This window comes from Macrobrachium rosenbergii, chromosome 18 (assembly GCF_040412425.1).
Source record: "Macrobrachium rosenbergii isolate ZJJX-2024 chromosome 18, ASM4041242v1, whole genome shotgun sequence".
Classification (NCBI taxonomy): Eukaryota; Metazoa; Arthropoda; class Malacostraca; order Decapoda; family Palaemonidae; genus Macrobrachium; species Macrobrachium rosenbergii.
Window position 1 is genome coordinate 815,680 of NC_089758.1, and position 25,397 is coordinate 841,076.

General features: G+C 35.1%; 1 protein-coding gene across 14 annotated transcripts in view; it reads right to left on the bottom strand.

Moving 5' to 3' along the window:
- Nucleotides 1–25,397, bottom strand: part of LOC136848008 (protein GOLM2-like) — a 147,509-nt gene that overhangs the window by 14,666 nt on the left and 107,446 nt on the right. For 8 of the 14 annotated variants that reach the window (XM_067120033.1, XM_067120020.1, XM_067120031.1 and 5 more), the window contains 2 exons: nt 24,298–24,432; nt 19,521–19,658 (listed from right to left, as the gene is read on the bottom strand). In XM_067120033.1, the coding sequence (XP_066976134.1) occupies nt 19,521–19,658; nt 24,298–24,432 (273 nt within the window). Of the gene's footprint in view, nt 1–2,418; nt 2,644–19,520; nt 19,659–24,297; nt 24,433–25,397 lie in introns of all 14 variants that reach the window. The other 6 variants (XM_067120030.1, XM_067120027.1, XM_067120026.1 and 3 more) reach the window with 2 other exon arrangements.

Below are 25,397 nucleotides of genomic sequence, written 5' to 3' on the forward strand. Positions count from 1 at the left end.
TTGTTGCAAATATCTTCACTTTCAATGCTACAAGCAACTAAAATAATATGTCCAGTCATTTGTCTATCATCAACAAATGAACAAAGAATGGGGCTTGAAACTTTTTTCTTTGGGGCGCTGGGATAAAATCTGAGATTAATACATTTCGTCACCTGTCAATTTCTTTTTAAAGCTCCTTGAGGACGAAAGAAGTGACTATGCTATTAAAAAACAGGTTTTGACGTAGGAAAACCTACTTTTGGTAGTCACTATCAAGTCCTCAAAACCCTCCCACTTCTCCGATGAAAAGGCATGGGGTTTGGGTGAGGGTTCACCCTACATTGACCAACAGAAAGTAATGGCTTCCTGGTCTCTTGCCAGTCTGTTTGTCGACAACATGGCAGACGACAACATGTTTGCGAAAGACTGGGCACAGCTTTGTTTTAAGATGGGAAAATCTTATCTTTTCTTCATGCCCCATCTAGCAGTGTTTGATTGAAAGAAATAACCTGGCAACAAGCACAGCTTTGGTATTAGTTTTTGACAGACACATGGAAGGTAACTCCTTGAGGAAGTGACTATTTAAAAATAGGTTTTTCCTATGTCAAAACCTGTTTTTGAGCAACCTTCAAAAGTGACAGCTAGTCCATCTTCATTTTTACTACCTTAATTTGGGGAAGCCCCATCAAAAGTTAGTGTTTATCACTTTTTATGACACAATGAGTTTTCTAATGCACTTCAGTGGCAACAAGACCGACTAGCTAATGAATTATGGCTAAAACTTCCTTATCCTTGGTTAAGAAAGCAGAAATTTGACCTTTGGGTCAATTAGCTATTTTGGTCACCATGGAGCTCCAAGACAGACTTGATTCACATGAAGCGGAAGAAAGGTAACGAAAAACTACAAAAAGAACGGATAACATTTTAAAAGGATTGTTATGGAACATCCATCAATGCCAGCCAAAATTTTGAAGTCTCAAAACCCTGATCTGCTTAGGAACGTATCTGATGCAACATCGACAGAAAGACCTTGGGACTGTTGCAGCAAAGAAGCCACTCCTCACTAAGCCTGAATGAAAAAAAAAAAAGGATGGTTTTTGCAGAAAATATGAAGTGGACTGAAAAAACGATGAATCTCCACATTATTTGAGCAACCTTCAAAAGTGATCCAGCTTATGTGATGGTATGGGGAGTTCATGGGGGTCAGTGGGGGATTTTATTTTGACAATGAATGGAGAGATTTTAATTTGGGGAAGATTCAAGAAACCTTGCCACCGATTTACAAACCTTCTTAAAAAATACACACACCAGATTTCGATTGAAAATTGCTGGGCATACATGAAACGGAAACTGAAGGCATCAAACGTCCCTCCCAAATTAGTTTTGGTTTGAAGACATGGAACAATATTTCAAAGAGGACATTCAAAAGAATGGGCTGTATATTAAAAATAATGGAGAAATGATATTGAAAAAATATAAGTGAACTAAAATTTTCCCTTTTATTTTCCTTTTTTATATCATTTTATGATTTGTTTACAAATGGGACTGTATTTAAAGGGCAAAGATACTTAATAAAAGCACAGGCTACATGTCAACATCTATGGGATATTTGTAATGAGAATAAACCATCTCATCACTCAATTTTCAAATTTTCATACACCAAATTGAGAATAAGATCAAACAGAATACAACCAGTTGCTTGAGAATCAACAAGAAATGAAATAAAGAGAAACAAATACAACACAAATATAAAGTTTGATAAGCCATTATATGAAAACAAATTAAGATGTGCACAAGAATAAATGGCTTTAAAAAAAGGGGGCATGTTACCCACCAGCAAGGGGCATGTGGTTTGACCAAACTATGACCACTGGTGTCCCAACAGCAGTGGTTATCAACTTAAAGAGATTTACCTTCTATGCCACTGGCAGACACAGCACATGCAAAGTATCAGTTTTGTATTTTGTATAGGAACATACTTCATGCTATCTATGAAAATAGGTGGTGCCTGATTTGCATACTCCTCCTTGAGGTGCTATATGAAAAACTACTATACCAAGACAGTGAAAAATGGATTGCTCTCTATTACAGTGGAAAATTTGGCCCGCAAGTGAGGGTAACTTAAAATTCAATAAGCTCATAGTTAACCATAGACAAGGAGGAATATTTTTATTTCTAACTACCACATAAAGCTACAGGAAGCAAAAAAATTACACCTACTGCAACAACACAATCAATTAATTCAAAATGGTGCAATAAGCAAACACTCATGTACATGCTATGCAAGACTGTGACAACACAATTCTTTCTAAATGTGCAAGAGTTTTATTACAAAATCAAGATAACACTTTGGTGTACAGCAAAAGAAAAATCCCAACCCAAGAGAGAAAACATGCAAAATGAATTAATAACCCTTTTTGATAACATAAATATACAAACATAAAGATGGATAAAGGACTGCAGACTATATCTTGTTTTGAACTACGTCATTCACTTCATTGTTCTTGACATCTCTTTCCTTTCTTTCTTCCTTTATCAAGCTTTCATTGGAGGCTGCTTTGGCAATATTTTCACTGTCCTTTTCCCCATCGTTTCCCAACACTCCAATTACACGTTTTTGCAAATCTAAATCAATATTTCCCTTAATTTCATTTGCATTTTCATCTGAAATGTTTATCAAAACAATAAGCAACCAGTATCTCCCATGAAAGTTTTTTTGCCAGGTAAGAGACTGGTATTGCTACACTGACCATAAATAGATTAATAAACTACCCTTAAATACAATACTGAAGTTTTCCTGACTGTCTAGACATACAGATATTTCAAATGACCAAACAATCAAAACTTAACTATCATCAACATAATCTGAATGAAAATTTGGAGTAATATTTTCAAAATAAACTTCGTGCTGGTGAGCATATGGCCAATGGTACCACATATGACAGATATGTATTATGAAAACAAAACCAAAACTCTGAAGATTCTTAAATTCTTCAGCTGGTTTTCTTAAAACTAATTGAATATATTATACAAGACCTTAGAAATACAGTATTACAACCTACTTCAAGAAATACAATATTGTTTTGATTTTCTACTATGATTTTGTGAAGAATACTACAGATCCTACAAAATATAAAAATAAATTCTTGTTTCACAAATACAAACCTCTTTCCTTTTCCAAATCTGAAGGCTCATTTTAGGACAATAAGCCAAGTGCTGAAAAACTATTTACAAAGAACTTGAGAAGTAGTTACATATGTAATCTTGCCACCAAGGGCAGTATCTCACTTGCCAAAAGGTACCACTTCTTGACTGTTGGAAGTTACGAGATGTGATGAAAGCACTGTAAACCACTTTGAGAAAGAGAAGTTTATATCTACAAAATATGAGAATTACTAACAATGTTCAATTTCTTAATGTGAGTTACAAATCCTCTCCCTTTTCCCATGTGCTATTTAAATAGGATAAGACAACTCCAACACTCTTCAGCTATCATTTTATTTCATGGGATGATCATTAAAATGTTTCTGTATTTAATATCTGTAATGTGAGTCATATCAATGTCTGTATCTTGATTATTTCTCATACAACTTTTGTGCTTTTGGAGGTACCTTAAAGTGCTCTATCATTAGTAAATGTTCATGGAGTTCGACAGAGTTTATTTGCCAAGCATGTACTGTACATGAGCAAGGTAAGTTTCAGACCAGTGTAGTACTGTCAATCTGGTCACTAAGGATAAAAGGAGCAGAAATGCTACTACTGGTTCTATCAATAATGTACAAAGGTACCTGACTCACAGGTACATATAGCCCCCAAAATAAAATGTAAAATATTGATTCACATTTCCAGAGTGCTGCACAAACCTAACAAATTAAAATTTTTCATTCGTAATGTGAAGTTAAATAAAGCTCTAACTACCTATGCAATAGTTTTTGTGACGGCATCATCTTGCTTTGGGCTAATTTGTAGATCAGATATCTTTTCCTAGCATTTAACTTCAAAAGACTGAAGTAACAGAGGGAGGTCATAATTAGAAAGTCTTGCAGCAGGGAAAGGTATTATTATGATTATTATTATTATTATTATTATTATTATTATTATTTACGATTAGGAAATATTCATAAACCAACAAGTCTAAAAGACCAGTGACTTGAAAAGCAAGCTTTAAGAATAGAATGCCTTCTGCTTCTCTGGGACTGAAAAACAACAGTGAGGAAGAGTCAACTTTATAATTTTACTCAATGTGTAAGTTCTAGCAAAATATTTCGACACAGCTCAATCAAGGATGGAGTATCTTGTTTAGAATATCACACTAAAAACATAACTCTTGAAGGCAATCCTGGGTAATGTGAATTTTGCAAAGGAAGACATTGCTAGTGCTTGAATATCAGTGATTATCAAAGAAAATTAAGAGGTTGTCAAATATACAATGAAGAGAAGGAAAAAAATAAAATCAATTCTTAAAATAATACAAAAAGCCTTTTTTACTTGGTAACACAAGATTTTCTTAATAGGCTTTGATGAAATAGCTAAAATTCAAAAACCTATAATTCCTAGGATAATTATTATAATTGCCATACTTACTTAGGCAGGAGACATCTTGTGACAGGGCATTGTGGTTATTACAGTTACATTTGTATCTGGTAAAAACTAACCAGTAGATTCTATTTGTGCCTTGTGATGGCAGGCGTGAAAGTAGCTTGAATCCTATAGAGATGCTTCTCTGGCATTGATTGTTGATTGCTTGGTGCCTTACCCATGTGAACCAGGTAAATGATTATGAAGAGCGATGGTCTTTGGCAGTAATCTCGATGACAGGCTGACATGGAGCTGGCTCAGGGTAATCTACATCTGGTTCTCCAGGGTGTCTCATTGAGGGTTCTTGGTCGGTGATGTCATGATTGAGAAATGTGATTGTTATTGTAGAGGATTTCCAGATAATTCATTGGTAGGAGGAATGGCTGCTGCACTACACTGTGGGAGGGCCTGAAGTAGAGAATGCTAAGATGCATAGGCAGCAGCTGTCCTGTGTGCTGTCGGTGACACTTGTAATGGGTCAGTCTAAGACTGTGGTGGTCGTGTAATGTCTTCTGCTAGCACTTTCTTAGAGAGGTGCATTGTGGTCATTTCAATATAAGCACTGGAGCATCCAAGGACACGGCATCAAAACTGGTAGACCACGTTAGTTTTTCTAAGGGCATCGCACAAGAGTGGGGTCAGAATTAAATTAATAATGGTTATTCCAACTATCACGCAGATAAAGAAATTAAAAAGACTGTTGAAGAATGGTACACTATGTCACATGTCCTGAAAGGACACCTATTAAAATGTCACATGCAACATCACTGCTGAGCACATAAAACCCTCTAAAAGCAATGATACCTTTAGGCTTATAATTTTCAATGAAAAAAGTCTACCCTTCTAATGAAGAACAACCTGACTCCGCCTGTGCATGACACCCTCAAAAAACTAATGTGGCCTAAAAGTTCTGATTCTTGTCCGAGAATACCCCAGCGCTTATATAAGGATCACCAAAATGCATCTCCCTAAAAGAATTTCATGCCATCAACCAGCACAATAGTAACCTAACCCATGAGGACTGATATTTAATACAATGGTCATCAGCAGCGCACAGGACAGCAGCTACCTACACATCCTAGAAGCCCTCTATATTTTAAAAGCAAAGCCTCCCACAATGTAATGTAGGATCCATTCTTCTTGCCTGTGAATATCAGGAAACCTGCTACAGTTTCAACCACATTTCATGAGAATGACTTCATCGATCAAGAACCCCCAGCAGATGCCCTGAAGAACCAAACTTGTACAGTACCCAGTGCCAACCCCTTGAAAGGTGGTCATCGAGATTATGGCAAAGGACCATCATCCTTCATAATCATTTACCTGTTCACATGGGAAAGGCGCCAGCCAATGAATGATGAGTGACAGAGAACCATCTCCATATGATTAAAACCACTTTCATGCCTGCCACCACATCAATACAACCAGACACTGCTTTTTAATTTGGTAGATCTCTGACTTTCATTGAGACCATGCTGTGTTGAACAGCGACTAAACATTAGGGGGTGTATTTTACATTCCTTGTTTGTATACATAATTGCATAATCATATCAATAAAATTAAAAAGTTCCCAAATGTGTCTATATCATCCCTTTCATGAAATAAGTATAGGAAAATTTGTAATCTTTCTTCTACAGAAGAGGAATTATTTGAAAAATAAGTTTATTATAAATTAAGCTTTGGTGATGAAACCCCAAACTCTAATGAAACTACTATAATTATTACTGTTTGCAACGTTTTGTGTTTAACCCCACAGTGATTTATTCACATTCTTCTCTGGAAGCGTCTTTCAAAAATCTCAAAAATTTCGTAGAGCTTTGAAATTGCAAAACTAACTGGATCATGATTTGTTGGCAAAGGTTTTTCAGTATACCATTCCTAAATAAAGTTCTAGTGGACATCGACCCAACTATTTCCATCTGTGCATCAGCTTATTACTGAAGTTATAAGCATTCAAAACAAATATTTTACCTGAACCTGCCAAACCATGGTAGATTTTTCCATAATACAATACAAGTATGAAATTCAAATGAATTACTTCAATTAAAAAAAAGTTTTTTGTTAATAATACTGTCCCTAACTTACTAACATTAGTAACACTGCTTCTGCATGAACATTAATAGTATCAAACACTTTTATTTTTTTATATTTTTAGGATGGCTGCTTGGCAATCAAATATTACGGCTAAGTGGTAACACATGGATGAATATCTTTCCACACCACAGCTAAACCTCAATTTTATTTGCTGAGAAGTCTTAAGGAATGACTGCTACAAGCGGAAAAATCTTTTGCAACACTTAAAAGGAAAGCCCATTCTTCTCATAAATAATCATTAGATGTTCCTGTGTGAAATAAACAAGAACTGAGAACATATGAAGCAAATGATACTGGTACCCATTGGGTACCTGGCACAGAGGGTATCTACCCGGAGTTGCAATCTCTATACCAGTACAGTACTATGTAGTTCGGTGGTCTTCCAACAGGGCGGCGCTGCACAGCCTTGCGGCCATCTTAAAGGTCTGATAACCCGCAAATTGAACAGGAGCTTAGCGCGATTGTGAATTCTTTTTATCATTAATGTTGATTGCGTAAGTGTTTAGCGAATGTTTAGGGTTTAATGAATGTTTTGTCAATGTTAGTGAATGTTTAGTGTGTAAGTATTCAGTGAATGTTTAGTGAGTGTTTAGGGTTTAGTGAATGTTTACTGTGTATGTATTAAGTGAATGTTTAGTGAGTCTTGAAGTTTTAGTGAACGTTTTGAGAATGTTTAGTGTGTAAGTATTCAGTGAATGTTTAGTGAGTGTTTAGGGTTTAGTGAATGTTTAATGAGTGCTGAGGGTTTAGTGAATGCTTATTGTGTAAGTATTCTGCGAATGTTTTGTGTGTAAGTATTCAGTGAATGTTTAGGGTTTAGTGAATATTAGTGAATGCTTAGTGTGTAAGTATTCAGTGAATGTTTAGTGTGTAAGTGTTCAGTGAATGTTTAGTAAGTGTTCAGTGAATGTCTTATTTATGTTAGTTTAGTGAATGTTTAGTGCATAATGTTTAGTGCATAATTGTTAAGTGAGTGTTTAGGGTTTACTGAAGGTTTAGTATATGTTAGTGTTTAGTGAACGTTTAGTGTGTACACATTCAGTGAATGTTTAGTGGGTGTTTGGGGTTTAGTGAATGCTTAGTGTGTGTGTTACGTGAGTGCTTAGGGTTTAGTGAATGTTTAGTGTGTAAGTATTCAGTGAATGTTTAGTGTGTGTTTAGGATTTAGTGAATGTTTAGTGTGCAAGTATTCAGTGAATGTTTAGTGAGTTCTTAGGGTTTAGTGAATGTTTAGGAAGTATTCAGTGAATGTTTACTATGTATTCAGTGAATGTTTAGCATTTAGTGAATGTTTAGTAAGTATGCAGTGAATGTTTAGCGTGTAAGTGTTTAGTGAGTGTTTAATGAGCGATTAGTGCATGTTCATTGACTGTTTAGTGTTTAATGAGTGTTTAGGGATTTAATGAGCATTTAGGCTTTAGTGACTATTTAGTGTTTAGCGAGTGTTTAGGGTTTAGTGAATTTTTAGTGTATAGTGAGTGCTTAGTGAATGGTCAGTGAGTGTTTAGTGTATAGTGAGTACTTGGTGAATGTTTAGTGTATAATGAGTGCTTAGTGAATGCTTAGCAAGTGTTTAGTGTTCAATGAATATTCAGGATTAAGTGACTGTTTGGTGAATGTTTACTAAATGTTTGGGGTACAGTGAGTATTTAGTATTTAGTGTATGTGAGTGCCTAGTGAGTGTTGAGTATTCAATGAGCGTTTAGTGTTATTGATTGTGAGTGTATAGTAAGTGTGAGTGTTTAGTGAGTGCAAGTGTTTAGTGAGTGCAAGTGTGTAGTATAGTAAGTGTGAGTGTTTAGTGAGTGTAAGTGTATTGTGAATGTTATTGTTTTAATGATTATACACTACTGTTTAGTTAGTGTTTAGCAACTGTATGCAAATAAAGTCCTGTAATTTACATGGAACATTTATGCTAAACACTGCTTAGGCCGTGACCGCAACAGTTGAAGTGATTGGGTAGGACTATGAGCTGGACTGAGACCTTTCAATATGGCTGCCTGAGGTCACACGCTCAGCAGGGAGATCGCCACTCCAGTGATTGACGCTCAATGGTTACAGGTTGCCCTACAGCATGACCATTCCATTTCAAGCAAATTTCGTGTTTCTTTTTAAGAATTGTGGTACTAATTTTTCCTGTAACTCGGCCTTCACCATTTTTTTCGGTCTGAAGAGGGTTTTATTTTAGCACTCCAACTCTGTAGGCCTACATGTTTTGTGTATACAGCGTTAAAAACAAAACTTTATTACATTTTGTTTATTTGTCCTAATCAAAGTATATAAAAAAATGTTGAATGTTAACCCATACATGTTTGACTAGCCCTAATGTGGAAGGTGGGGAATCCTATAATATACAGAATGATATTGCTTATAAGTATTTGTGTGTTATTAGATTTTCATAATCATAACATATTATTTTACAGCCATTATGCAAACATATAACTGATCATGTCAGTGTTGAATGGCCTCCTCAAATTGTCCATTTGACCTCACTCTGAACCCGTTTGGTTGAGGGCTGAATTATTCGCTCCTTGAGAGAAAAATGTTTATATTTTCCATAATGAGGTAAAACAGAAAAACAAAAATAATACATTTCCATATAGCCTACAATAATATTAACATCCGTAATGGGTGGTAGACAATACTGATAGTGAGTAAGATGTTGAAACATAACATTAAAAAATTTCATATAGTAAAAAAAATATTAACTAACAAAACTTCAATAAATGCTTTTGAATATAATTACGGAACAACATCTAAAAATAAGTCAATATATACTTTCGAACACAAAGAAAAATAATAGTAAATTATGTCTATCCCGTATATTCAACAAAAGTGGCTTCTCTAGCCAGTTTCAACTCATGAATGCTCTTCATATCCTGTTTAGTGTAACCCCATAGCACCAATAACTCTGTTCAAACATGATGTTACCAGTTAACATTCATGTTCACTATGTCAAATGCTTTTTAAAATCTATGGAAACCATAATAGTAAGTTTGCAGAGCTCTACACTCTTGCTGTATCGTCTCAACACTGAAATTTAATTACTACTAGCTGACCAACCTGGCGCTGTCCAGGAAAACTCTGAATAACAACCTATATATTCTCTATCTCTCCCTCTCTGCATCAATTTTGTGACAGTTTGCCGCTGTGTAAGTCCAAGTTAGATAACAAAAATTTTTAAAACAATATTTCTATGTGATAAAGACAGTTTGGTACAGGGCTAGGCCAATGATGTCTTTTTATGATATGTGTTACTATAATGAAAGTAAACTTCACTGTCTATGTTATGCTTTGCTATTGCTTGTTAGCCAGGATGCTTTGTATGTTCATGTTTGTATTTCATACAGATAATATGGCCTACTGGTTATGCCTGCTAACAGTGGTAAAAAAAAGCTAATGTATCAGTACAGTAGTAAGATTTAATTGTAGTGATAATCCTTTTAGTAGCAGCCACAGGTGGTCACACTGATTTGAACCTTGGGAGTCAGAGAAGACCATCTCTTTTATGGTGTCTGCTTTATAATTGGTAAAATGTTGCCTAGACCAAAGCATCTAAGGTTTGTCATGATCCCAAGATACTCATATTAAAAGACAGAACAACTGTTTCTTGATAAGGCCCCATTCTAACTAGAACACTGCTCACCCAAGAAATATGGTACTATCCACTGTGAACTAGAGAGAAAGAATGGCAGCCAGGTTATTAAGATGCAAAGTTCAAGCTGTGGTATTCAGGGAGAAGGTCAGGTATCTATACCTAGGAACCATGGCTAAAAGTTTGCACTATCCCTTTTGAAAGTACTCAGTAAAGAAAACTGATTTCCATATGCATTATAATGAAATTTCTTTAGCTGACAATACGCTAAAAATGACATGAGTTAGTTGCAAATATACAAAAGCATATGCATTTACATACATCCCTATCTACTGTAAACTGACTCAAACACACAAGAACATACATAAATATATTTAGATAGCCTAGTTAACATTTTTAATCGACCTGGACATATACTAAGTTGAAAGCCAGTGTTGGAAGATAACACAATTTTACTGTGTTTTTGTTCTCACATCCTGGGTCCAATATTTAGCATTTTCATTACGCTTACAAGTAGGGCAGAGCACTACTGGTAATTAATATAACTTCAAAAAAATACTGCAGATTAAATACTGTACAAAGAGAATTGCAAATTAAATTCTGACAAATGCCAGTTTCCCATAAAAAACCACTCTTGAAAATATGAAAATTTAAAATATAAAAGCAAAATCAACAAGAGACATTTGCGCACACTGGTACATGAACATGTTCACGCAACAAGTTGCAATTCACCATGGAAATTCCGGAGGCTCCCAAACCCTATGGAAAATGTTGAACATGGTAATATTCACCACACTGAAATCACTTACTTCTTAACCAACAACAATATATATGTTAATCTTGAAAACTGCATCAAAATACAATCTATTCATAAAACACAGTTGGATAAGGACAAAACAAACCCAATATGAAGAAGCCCAACCAAAATGTACATTTCTTACCACGATATCCTGGCAAGACCCCATCATATTCCTCCTCATCTGAGAAAACATCAGCAATGTGTAACATAGACCAAAATCTGCCACACATTCAATTTTGAAGTCATTGAAAATAAAATAAAGACCGAATCAATATAATCAATATACACTATAACATAATATTATAGTACTAAAAAAAAATATTTTTGAAACTAGCAAAATTCTCCGGTTTCCCAAAAGGAACAAATATTATGATAAAGAGGAAATGGGAAAAAAAGGGCATCATTCTGCCAGAGAGCTGCTGTCACTTTGCAAATAACACCTACAGTTCATCTACTGCAAAATAGACGAATGTCAAAAACCTACAATGAAATAGTTCAAGCTGAACCAGAAAACCTCATGTATGTACAAGCCAAATAATCCCAGGGATATGAAAGCTTTTCTTGAAATATGAGTTATTGGCATTATCATTTTCTCGTTACATTACACAAGAAGTCAGAGCAGATACTAATATTGTGCCTCTGATAGTCAGCATTGCCAAAAATTAAGTCTAGATGATGAATTATATCCAAAGAAACTGTGCAAAACAAAGGCGTATGTACTGTAAATTGCTAGTATTTGCTGGTGTGTGACTAAAGTAAAAAATATCAATAGTTTTCAGCACTTTAGAGCTTCCATTCCAGGTCTAGTGTATGACACTTTCCCAATGTGGTGTTATATTCCACCAAAAGATAAGTTTCTCGTTTTTAAAGTATGAAGCTTTCCTACAATATCTGTATTTCCTGTGTAAGTTGTTCAGCATTAGCAGAGTCGTGTTATAATAAGGTGCCCAATGCAACACACTCACGTTCTAATACTTAGAATGATTGTTGGATGCATTGTTGTAACTCACTGGCCTTTTCATTTTCCAAGTTGGTGGGGCCATAAACTTTCCAGATTCCAAGGATTTTATCCGTTTATGAGACAGACTCTGATTAGCTGTAGGAGCCACTTCATTATGCTCAAAATCAGTACTACCCAATTCTTAGTGTTATAAATCTCCATTAGCCAAGTATAGTTCACAACACTAAATCTTCTGAAAGCAGCAGCTTTTTCTAGTTTGGCATATAAAAATTGACATTCTACTGTATTTCCTCGATTATCTGCAATTACAAATCCACAGCCCTTGAGGGTTGGAAATCTGTAGATTTGGTAAAAATACATTAAGGTTGTAAACGGCAATTTTATTAACTAAATTTTTTCTATTATGTCACTACACAGTATGTATCTGCTTATAAATAGGTACAATAAATTTAATACTGTAACTGTTTCTCTTACCTGTGAACAAAACCAAAACTGCTTACGTGGCACAGACTTGAAAAATCTTTTCTTTTATCTTTATAAAGAATAGCCCGAGAGAGAATGAGAAAGGCTAGCAAACACACAGCAAAATGATACATACGCATATGTAGAGACATGCACGCATACATGTATGCATACATAAGCTGATTTTATATTGAACAAGTAGCTACCATTTTGTATTGCATTTTGGTACATCCACATCAAAATCTAATTAACATTTCCTTCAAATCTATGTATGTGCAGGACTTATTATAGCAATAATGTTATTTATTTTTCGTAAGCTCTACTGATTAACACAATTCTATTGATAACATTCCGTTAAGGGATATTAAATTACCAAGCACTATTTACTGAGTTCATTCTGACTTATAGAAACAAATGACACATGCCGAGGTCTCTACGGTATGAAAATCAACCCGTGAATACTCGTGAGAGAGAGAGAGAGGTGCAAAACTGCAATTGTCATTACCTTTGAAGGGTGAAATATTTTTACATTTCACTAAACAGGCTAAAAGAACTTTTAAGCCTGCAGGAACAGAGACTGATTACATGATTTATGGATTTTAGGCATATATGCCAAGCACTGGGACAACTAAGACCATTCAGCACTAAGGAGAGAGAGAGAGAGAGAGAGAGAGAGAGAGAGAGAGAGAGAGAGAGAGAGAGAGAGAGAGAGAGAGAGAGAGAGAGAGAAGAGAAAGTTTTTAAGCAGAATGTGAGTACGGAGTAAAAGGGAAAGTGGAAAGGTAAAGTGCTTCAGTAACTTAAGTCGCTGGCAGTGCCTCAGATTAGTGGCACTGTGGAAGGGGAAACCCTTGGGTTTGCACTCGTGGGTGGCTAGTTCTAAGAACTACTGATTGCTTTCTGACATGAGGAAAGGAAGGTTTGAGGTTGCCCTCAATGTGCAGTTTAGTGCTTGAGGTATAAAAAAAAGTCTTGGATAATGGACACCCACTCGTGTGCAACACCCCTACTAAACCCTAGGACCCATTGAGGCAGCTTATAAAGAGTTATTTCATCCTTAAAACTTGCTGCCAGGAACATACTACAAATCTCGCTCACATCTGGTGACCAAGCAAATTTTCCTTGTTTTTTACAAGGACTATGCTCATGGCAGGTGGTTGGCATGTGGTATGGGCCGTAGCCACTGGCAAAAAGTGACCCCAGCAATTTGCTATGGAACACTTGAACTGAGGATCCTGCCTAATGATGGCCCTGTAGTGACATAAAGCAAGTTGTTATTAGGAGCTAGTTAGTATTAACCCTCAAACGCCCACTGGACGTATCGTAAGTCGACTAAAATTGTCTGTTGGGTGCCGAGTGGACGTACCGCACGTCGACTACAAAAATTTCAACCTTCGTCAACTTTGACTCGACGAAATGGTCGAAAAAAAACGCAATTGTAAGCTAAAACTCTTACATTCTAGTAATATTCAATCATTTACCTTCATTTTGCAACAAATTGGAAGTCTCTAGCACAATATTTCGATTTATGGTGAAATTTTTAAAAAAACTTTTTCCTTATGTCCGCGCGGTAACTCGGCCGTAAATTTCAGAAATTCTTTCGTCATTTTGTCGTAATGTTTGCACCGGTTTATATTAGTCGTTACATAATGTTTTATATATGGAAATGTGCGCAATTTCATGTACAATATAACAGAAAATAACTCATGGTTGTAGTTTCTATCAGTTTTGAAATATTTCCATATAAATCATGATAAGTGCCAAAATTTCAACCTTTGGTCAAATTTAACCAGACCGAAATGGTCGAAAAATGCAATTGTAAGCTAAAACTCTTACATTCTAGTAATATTCAGTCATTTACCTTCATTTTGCAACAAATTGGAAGTCTCTAGCACAATATTTCGATTTATGGTGAATTTTTGAAAAACTTTTCCCTTATGTCCATGCGCGGTAACTCTGCCGAACATCTCAGAAATTCTTTCGTCACTTTGTCATAATGTTTGCACCGGTTTATATTAGTCGTTACATAAAGTTTTATATATGGAAATGGGTGCAATTTCATGTAGAATACAACAGAAAATAACTCATGGTTGTAGCTTTTATCAGTTTTGAAATATTTCCATATAAATCATGATAAGTGCCAAAATTTCAACCTTTGGTCAACTTTAACTCGACCGAAATGGTCGAAAAACGCAATTATAAGCTAAAACTCTTACATTCTAGTAATATTCAATCATGTACCTTCATTTTGCAACAAACTGGAATTCTCTAGCACAATATTTTGATTTATGGTGAATTTTTGAAAAAAAAAACTTTTTCTTACGTCCGCACATGTAACTCGCCGAACATCTCAGAAATTCTTTTCGTCACTTTGTTGTAATGTTTGCACCGTTTTATATTAGTCGTTACATAAAGTTTTATATATGGAAATGTGCGCAATTTCATGTAGAATCCAACAGAAAATAACTCATGGTTGTATCTTTTATCAGTTTTGAAATATTTTCATATAAATCATGATAAGTGCCAAAATTTCAACCTTCAGTCAACTTTAACTTGACCGAAATGATCGAAAAATGCAATTGTAAGCTAAAACTCTTACATTTTAGTAATATTCAATCATATACCTTCATTTTGCAACAAACTGGAAGTCTCTAGCACAATATTTCGATTTATGGTGAATTTTTGAAAAAACTTTTTCCTTACGTCCACTCGGTAACTCAGCCAAACATCTCAGAAATTCTTTCGTCACTTTGTCGTAATGTTTGCACCGTTTTTCTAATACCCGTTACATAAAGTTTTATATGTGGAAATGTGGGCAATTTCATGTAGAATACAACAAAAAATAACTCATGATTGTAGCTTTTATTAGTTTTGAAACATTTTCATATAAATCACGATAAATAGAAAAAATTCTACTTTCGGTCATCTTTAACTCGACCGAAATGGTTGAAAACTGCAATTGTAAGCTAAAACACTTACAGTCTAGTAATATTCAATCAATTACCTTCATTTTGCAACAAACGGGAAGTCTCTAGCACAATATTTCGATTTATGGTGAATTTTTGAAAAAAACTTTTTTACGTCCCGCATTACTTAATTCATGCATCATTTTGTGATAATATTTTCTCTGTGTTGCTTTGATCGTTTTACAATTTGTTATATACCAAAATCATTGCAATTTACTGTACAATACAAAGAAAAAAAAATAACTTGTTAGCTTTAACCGTTTTGCTCACAGCGGGATTTGTATACAATTATATATGAAATTTTTTTTGCGCTGTCATATATTTCAATATTTATATATGATAATGATATTTTTTTTCATTTCTGATGGTTGCATACTAAACTTCAGGCAATGACAAAAAAAGGAGCCAAAAATGAACTCTTAATCTTAAAAACTAAGCATGCTGTGATTTTTTAAAAAAAAAAAAAACTTTTTTTCTGCTTCGGCGCTAACTCCTGAATGCCGCCGGCATACGACAGACATTTTTGTAAACAGAGGCTCGGCGTTAGAGGGTTAATTGTTTTTAAGTGAAGGACACTTCTGTAGTTCCTCAAATAGTTTCCATATTACAGGTTAACTTGATTACAAGTGTGCAGTTGTAATACATTTAATTAAATATCTATGTTGACTTAAACCCTCTAAGGTTGAGGTTAGTGTTCATACCTGTATATGGCAGTATTACTTATACACAGTTAGTCCTTATGCAATGGCTAAGTGAACTTTTTAATTCTAATTGTCATGCCTTTCATACTAACTGCTATGAACTAATCTGATGGATGAGATGGTAAATAGGTTACCATCTCATCCAGCAGATTACTATTTCATCTAGTCCTAGGTTACATGGTCTAGGCTAACAATTTAGTCCAAAAATGGCATGTTCCATAAAAAGCCATCACTTGATATAAGGTAATGCCTAGGCTAGCCCCCAATTATTGAGCTCATGCTTAAGTGCACAGGCTTATATAGAAAGAAAAAATTGTACTAATATGTAGCCTTAGTGTTGGGCTGTCGATTTATTTTGCCCAGGGATTGTTATTATCTGATCCTCGGGTCCTCGGTCTAAGCTAGGCCACTTAAGGATACCTAATCCTAGGAAATAGGCTACAGACAACATCCACTATTAATCTAGTCTAAATTATTCTCACTTACTGCCTAGATTACTGCAGACATCGCATAATAAGTTGTGGAACATTTCTTTTAGTTAAAACATTTAGTTAGAATTTAAAATAATTTTCGCTTTACGAAAGTAGGTGGCAATCAACGCTTTACGAAACTAGGCAGCAATCAACGAGCTGGGTTCCGGCTTTGACAAAGAAATTATCAATTCCAAAAGTTTAGAACTAAAACTTTTAACTGTAACTGAATATTAAGCACTTATCTTGCTATTTTTGATGTTTCCATGATCCTCGATAATGAAATCGGAGAAAAAAGTCTAAGTTTTTTGGAGCGCTGGTAACGACGTGAACCATTCGCTATAGACCAAAGAGAGTTAAATGGCTCCTTGGTCTTTAACAACCCAGTTGTAAACAAGAGGGCGGATGCGCATGCACAACAGTCACTTCTCTTTCTTGCAGGTTCTTTTGTGAAGATAAGGGAAAGTGCCCTCTTATCTCTGAGTCCATTACTGTACATACTCCATCACGTGTTATAATGTTAATCATTGTGACAAAATACTTGGCCAAAAAGACCAACTAGAAGAGAATTCTTTGATATTAGTTTGGTCACCATGGAGCTCTGGTAGACCATGGAAGGTAACTCCTTGAGGACGAAACAAGCGACTATGCTCTCAAAAACATAAAACAAAAAAGCTCTAGTGAGGTTAGACGCCTGCCTACCCCTCTCCACCCATCCTACACTGCATTCCCACCCACTTCCAGCAAGTGAAACTGCTTTCCTACTCAGCCCACCTTCCAAAACAACCCTTTCTTCGAGTGAGTTCCTCTACACAGCTTTAGTGCCCATCCTATCCCATGGCGCTGAGCCATCTGACCCCCTCCACACCTAGGAAACTACTCTAGGCCTCCCCAAACCCTTTCTCAGTCCTTTCATGAATATAAGCAGTGTTACTAACAATTTCGTTAGGCCATGCAGCCTTGCCAACAATCGAAAAGCATTTTTTTTTGTTTCTTGAAATTTACATAAAGTATATATATTTGGTCCCTAGTTCAGTACTGTCAGATAATGTTGAGTGTTGGACAATGAAGATCCAGATAACTGAGGGATTACTGTACAGTATATCTATAACTTCAACACAAAACTGTCTCCCTTGACAAGTGGTGGCTCTAAGAAAAAACAAGTCTGCAAGCACTGCCACATTCATAACTTAGCTGCTGAATCTTAGCTATGTGCAGGAAACTTTTTCAAAATTAGCCACTTAATGGGCCTACACAGAAGGCTCATCAGTAGCAAGTCTAACATCCTTACACATACTTTTCTGTTAACCTCCCGCTTGAGCATAGACTAAAGCTTCCTTGGAATTATTAGCCTTCCTTTCTAATACCTCCCCACACTATCCAATCACCACTTACTTCTGACACATCCAAATTATGCACCTTTTCATAAACCTATCTTCCTCCACCTGGCAACATGACTGAACCATTTCCAGGCACAATTATCCATCCTTTCTTGTTACCTCTTCCATCTCTTTATTTGTATCTGACCAGTTCTTCTCATGCCAGATTTACCACACCAACAGCTAACCTCTACAGCTTCCATATTGATTTTTTTCTTGCATTTAATATCCAGGCTTCATTTTCTTAAAGAACAACTGGTTCAACAACCTCTTCCTACACATCATATATTCCAACCTTGGCTTCCATAGATACTCTACTGTAGCCTGTTTCCAATCTTTTGAACACTTCTTAGCAGCACTCCTGGTTCACCTATTCTGTGACTTATTACCAAATATAATGAATACAATATACTACTTCCCATCTCATACTACCCACAGTAGCATTCACTGTTCCATCTTTCCGTTTCCCATTTACTCTCAAGAGCATTACTCTTGCTCATATTTATTCTTAACTATCTCCTTTTGCAAGCTATGTTCAAACTCTTGAACTAGATTCTGCAGTTTCTCTTTATGTCCCTAAACAGTACTTTGCTTAGACCACAACCTTCGGTCAATATCTAATTTTTCTATGACTTCTGACATCACACCATTGATAAATATATTAAACAGAAATACACTGTGCATGAACACACCACTGTATATAAAGAAGGTACAATTGCTACCATGTGGAAATAGAAGTCTCAAGGCATTACAGCATTTTAGCACCAATTATTAACAATTATTGATTTCCATAGCCTCACACCACAACAACTACAGTCACTGATGCCAAATTAAATCACCAAATGTAGAGGATTTATGTATTTACTAAAATTAAACACTGTATTCTGTTGGTAAATGTCTAAGGTTGTGCATATGAATTTACTAATAAACATGAGAGAAAAGAGCTATTCAGTTTAGTGCAAAAATTTTATTCCAGCACTTAGTGATATCAACTTACTCATACAGTTACAAAAGAATCACAAAATATGGTTGGTCACAGACCTAGTAAAATATATTAGTATCTGTATATACACAAGATACAAGACAGAACATTTAACCACTGATACATTACAAGTTAGTCGTCATACTTCTTAAAATATCAAACATAGATGAAGCAATATGATTCACAACCAATGAGAAAAGCCCATTCAAATTACTGGAATGGTAAGCAGTTAAATGAAGAATAAGTTTTGTGCTTATTTACAATATACTTAAGTAAAGACCATTATCAATCTCCATGAAATGCACAATCAGACACTGCATGCTAAAACTAAACAAATGAATCAATAAGTTGACTATGATGAAATTCCAAAGGAAGCTAAAATCAACATTGTTACCAGCATTTTCTAGCTCTATCTAGAAAAACTTATATCATAAAAATGTCTCTACTTTCTACAACACCTAAAACATTCCCAAGTGCAATTTTTTATTTTGAAGTCTATTCAATTTACACAGGCATAAAAAATATAATTTTTTTCAACTAATTTTCAAACCTACCCTGGAGATGCTGAGGGGGTGGTGCTAACACATCATTCTGGGGTCCTGGACCATCCACAGCACCCGGGTGAACTGGAGCCTGAATTGGCTTATTATTGGCCTCACCTGGAGCTGCAGGCCGTTCCATAACAGGAGGTGCTGTAGAAAAATTGCAAAATTAACCCCTACAGATCAGGCTAAATATACATTAGCAATTCCATGAGACCAGACAAACTTTAAGGTCAGCCAATTAAAAAAAAAAAAATACATCACTGGAAAGAGGAAGATATGCAAGTGCACATGGTATAAGAAAAAGTCTAAAAAATATTTTGTACCTTCCATGAGAATTTGAAATTAAATATTCTTAACCATGTGCAGGGTGTCTTCAAGACACTCATGAAAACATGCTAATTTTAGCAAGCAGTAATGTTCTTTCTATTATTCCTTTTTTTAAATTTATTTTGCAAAATTATTATTATTATAGCTCACATAATATCGTAAAAGATAAGAACTAAAATCAGAACTAAAATCAGCAACAATCCCTGAGTATATTTATGGACAAATATTTATGAGATGTACTAGGATGGGGAGATGCGGTACAGTAACTTTTATTGAGTTATATAAGTTCTTTCTAATATTTTTTGCACTTTGCAAAATTACAATTACAGCTGACATACTATCATAAAAATTAAGCACTAAAACCAACAGCAATCCCTGATTATAAGTGTGGGCAAATACATTCAAGATGAACTGGGACAGGGAGATCTAGTACATTCCCCCGTGAAATCTAAAGTATCCTTTACCCTGAGCTGAGGAGTAAGTGTTGCCATATAGTAATTCACAGCCCATTCAAGTGATACGAACGTTTTCCTGCAAAATCAGTTCAAATATCACGGAGCAAAATAACCATAATCATATGATCTGAACCAGAGATTTTCCTATGTAATTACTGGGGGTTAACCCTTAAACGCCGAGCCTCTATTTACAAAAACGTCTCCCGTATGCCAGCGGCGTTCGGTGAGTTAGCGCCGAAGCTGAAAAAAAGTTTTTTTCAAAAAATCACAGCATGCTTAGTTTTTAAGATTAAGAGTTCATTTTTGGCTCCTTTTTTAGTCATTGCCTGAAGTTTAGTATGCAACCATCAGAAATGAAAAAAAATATCATTATCATATATAAATATTGAAATATATGACAGCGAAAAAAAAAACTCATATAATTGTATACAAATCGCACTGTAAGCACAACGGTTAAAGCTAATGAGTTAATCTTTATTAGTTGTATTGTACACTAAATTGCGATGATTTTGGTATATAACAAATTGTAAAACAATCAAAGCAACACAGAAAAAATATTATCACAAAATGATGCATGAATTCGTAACGTGCGGACGTAAAAATGTTTTTTCAAAATTCACCATAAATCGAAATATTGTGCTAGAGACTTCCCGTTTGTTGAAAAATGAAGCTAATTGATTGAATATTACTAGACTGTAAGTGTTTTAGCTTACAATTGCGTTTTTCGACCATTTCAGTCGAGTTAAAGTTGACCAAAAGTCGAATTTTTTCTATTTATCGTGATTTATATGAAAATATTTCAAAACTGATAAAAGCTACAACCATGAGCTATTTTCTGTTGTATTGTACATGAAATTGCGCACATTTTCATATATAAAACTTTATGTAACGACTAATATAAAATGGTGCAAATATTATGACAACGAGACGAAAGAATTTCAGAGATGTTCGGCCGAGTTACAGCGCAGACGTAAGGAAAATGTTTTTTTCAAAAATTCACCATAAATCGAAATATTGTGCTAGAGACTTCCAGTTTGTTGCAAAATGAAGGTAAATGATTGAATATTACTAGAATGTAAGAGTTTTAGCTTACAATTGCGTTTTTTGACCATTATCGTGATTTATATGAAAATATTTCAAAACTGATAAAAGCTACAACCATGAGTTATTTTCTGTTGTATTGTACATGAAATTGCGCACATTTTCATATATAAAACTTTATGTAACGGCTAATATAGAACAGTGCAAAAATTACGACAAAATGACAAAAGAATTTCTGAAATTTTCGGCTGAGTTATTTTGTGGGCGTAAGAAAAAACGTTTTTTCAAAAATTCACCATAAATTGAAATATTGTGCTAGAGACTTCCAATTTGTTGCAAAATGAAGGTACAGTACATGATTGAATATTACTAGAATGTAAGAGTTTTAGCTTACAATTGCGTTTTTCGACCATTTCGGTCGAGTCAAAGTTGACCGAAGGTTGAAATTTTTTGTAGTCGACGTACGGTACGTCCACTTGGCACCCAACAGACAATTTTAGTTGACGTATGATATGTCCAGTAGGCGTTTAAGGGTTAATATTATTTATGTTCCTTATATACAAATATTTCTTTTTCATAAAGCTTGTAAATCTGGTTAAGGGCATAACTGTACTCACCAAACACTGGGTAAAGTACCTGCTTAACTATTCCCTTTGCTAGCTTAAATGGGTGTAATTAGGTATCACAACAACTATGGTCAATGACTCTGAAAATATGCTGTTAGTTGTCAACTGAAGTTGCAAAACAGTAAATTTCTGTTTTAACCACAATGCAATATACATTCAGTATCACAATTTTACAACAAAACATATGTAGTAGTAATCCAAACTACCAAATTTCACCTAGTTTACTCCAAGAACTCCAGGTACTCTAACTGTCAAGCACAACCAAACTCTGTAAACCCAGCCAGGTACACATTTGGATCTTCCAATAATCACCCTCCTTCATCCTCAATTTTTTCCATCCCTAGCCTATATGCATTACTGCTGAAGAGATCAGAGCACTTTCATTACTACGATGATGAGGCAAGTAACTACAGAAAGCTTACAATTGGAATTAACAAGTTTTTATAGCATAAACCAAATTTCTTTATACAAACCCACTAATCACAATTAGTCTTAATCTGTTGTGCTGAATTCCCTGAAGCATGTTACTCCTTGGAAGATAAAAAGGTAAATTATCCAAAAGTAACTGCAGTCTATTTTTTTCATAAAGTTTGTAACAAAACTAGATAGAGTCAGTTTGAAAAAAATAATCATAATTAGCCTGATTCACTACTTGAGTGGAAGGACAAGCAGATATAATACACACTTTAAAAGTAAATGTTCCATGACTATTGAAGAACTTATGGACAGAATATGTCAAGAACCAAATGTCCAAAGCAATTTCCAGGGGTCCTATGAGTAGTTTAACATCCTGAGAGTGAAGTAGTTGTGAACAGTTGTATTATTTTAACAAATACACAGCGATCAAACCATTCACGTGAGACTTAAAAGCTTGTGACCCTGGAAGGCTCTTTGAGATGTACAGAGAGGGATGATGTTGGAAGGAGATGGAGTAAGAATCCCCTGCTTCTTCTACCTGAGAAAAATATGTTCCCTCTTGACTATCAGTCTCCCTGTCCCCTTGAGCATAATGTTTCTTGGGTAACAGTTTGTAAAAACATAATCACATGTACTTGCTCTTAGAATGGCTGAAATTCCAATTTGCCTCTTAAAGCAATGAAAATTGAAAGGGGCCCTGGTTTCATGGACAGTCACTCTCACTTGGGTAGCTTCCTCTTCAGACAACCACAATCCCACCAGCAGAATAGCTTTTTGAAGCAAGAAGGGTGCTGTCCAACATTAAGCTGACACACTCTTAAAGCCTATGTGAGCTAAATTCTTTAGCTGCTCTTGCATGATGCAGTAGCCCTCGGCTGGTCTAAGAGTTAGGGCATTATATCTGCACGTCGTTTACAGAGTGTGGCCTAGCACTATTCTGTTCCATATTATGGCTCATTCCATGCCAAGTTTTGGCATATGTATTAGCTTTTTAAGGCTGAATGCCCTTCATGACACCAACCTTCCCTATTTATCTGGGCTTTTGACTGGTGCCGAGTTGGGCTGGCTTGCCCTCCTAGAGGTAGTTGTCGATTGCGCCTAATGGCATGAAGAATTAAGCTAACTTTAGGAGCAGGTAAGATTCATTCCAATACTGTAATTGAAACTGAAATATCTTTAAATGTAATTAGTGCTGCTATCCTTAGTTTTGCCAAAAAAAGAAAGAGCACTACAAAAGAAGAAATACGTAACACAGTCATACTGCAAAACTACAGTTCAGTAATACTGAATGCATTGGAATGGTTTTGTGTATGGATCAAAGATTGAAAAAAATTCACATGAAATAGAAAAATATATAAACTAATATCACAGGTGAGTGGAAGTAGCATTCACAAGGTCCAGTGAACACACACACACAAAACCCTTCAACAACAGAAATTTTCACACAAAAAAATCACAGACAACATTCTGATAAAAATATAACCAGTAAAAGAATCAGAAACCAAGCTCTGACAACCCTTAATAAATGACAGTGATTACTTATGTACTATGGAAACTGAAGAACACTGCTAAAAATGATAATCAAAATATATCAAATGCAGAGTCTACTTTTTCAGCATTTGACATATGGGGGTCCCCTATCCAAGGCTGCCCCTATGTTCCAACTACTATTTTCTACTTATAACTATGATAATTATATTCTGGGCCTGCTGTTAAACTGGTGTCGGTATTATTATAAGCAATTAGTTGGTATTATGCATGAACAGTCTCCCTTACTTTAGTGAATGCGGAAAAATTTGTCACAATTAGTTTGAAAATTCTTCATATTTTATTGTGCAATACTGTACAGTCAATAAAAATATCAGAAAATAAGTCAAAACATCACAGACTATACTGTGGTACATGTATATAATTACATACCTCCAGGTGCTGCTAACTGTTGATCAGCATTATTATTATTATTGTCAAGTGGGGGATTGACTTGACCAATGGACTGCGGTGGGGCTAATACACCTCCGTTGACATTTTCTCCATTGATAATGTTATTCTGTGGTGCTGAAAAAAAAAAAAATAATCAATAAAATTATGAAATGCAAAGGAAACTCTATAAATAAGTGCAAAATATATCTCAATAATAGTCATAATGCTTTGTACTTACTATATCACAATGAAGAGGAAACATGAAAATAAAGAAGATCATAAGTAAAGAACTTAAACTCATTCATTCATGTTCTTTACACAGATAAATAAACAAATAAATAAAATAAAACTAAATCCTCAGGTATGAAATACTACAGAAAGTAGTGTATATATTACTTATTATTAACATCAATTAGGCAAAAGTGTGAAAAAGCATTAGTGCATTACATTTAGCTTGACAGCACAAGAAGTGGAATGTCCATTATGTAATAATTATGGATTCTGAGTCAAAGCAAAATATAAAGCCTGAGTTAGAATGAAAAAACAACTGGTCAAAGAAAAATACTGCATTGCTACTTTAGGGGTATGTCTATAAAACAGGAAAAGTTAAAATATGCAAAACAAGACATTCTAGAAAAACCAAATATTAAATTCCTATCAAAATGGTTATTGATTTGGTCTTATGACTACTTGCAAATAAGCAGAAGTGTGTAAAATGCCCACAATGTATGTAGGAGTCTGGTTCCAGGAACACTGGCATAAGTCAAACTTCATGCAGATTCAAATCCCTCCATTAAATGGTGCCAATGCACTGTGCTATCAGGTGTCTGTATGAGTATGAATATTGTACACAGATCCTCATGCAGACAGTACATACATACTACACAGACACGTATATGTAACATAATTAAACTTATCAGATATTGTTACTGTACTTGCTGTATGCATCCAGGTCCGGAAAAATAAAAGTCGTATTTCTTGGTTGACAGAATAATCCAGTAAGCACATTAAACATACCACATGCTGCAATGAACATCAATGATGCTTTCTTGTCTAACTTTGCAAAACGTATTCTTTTCAGGGTAACTGACCCATCATGC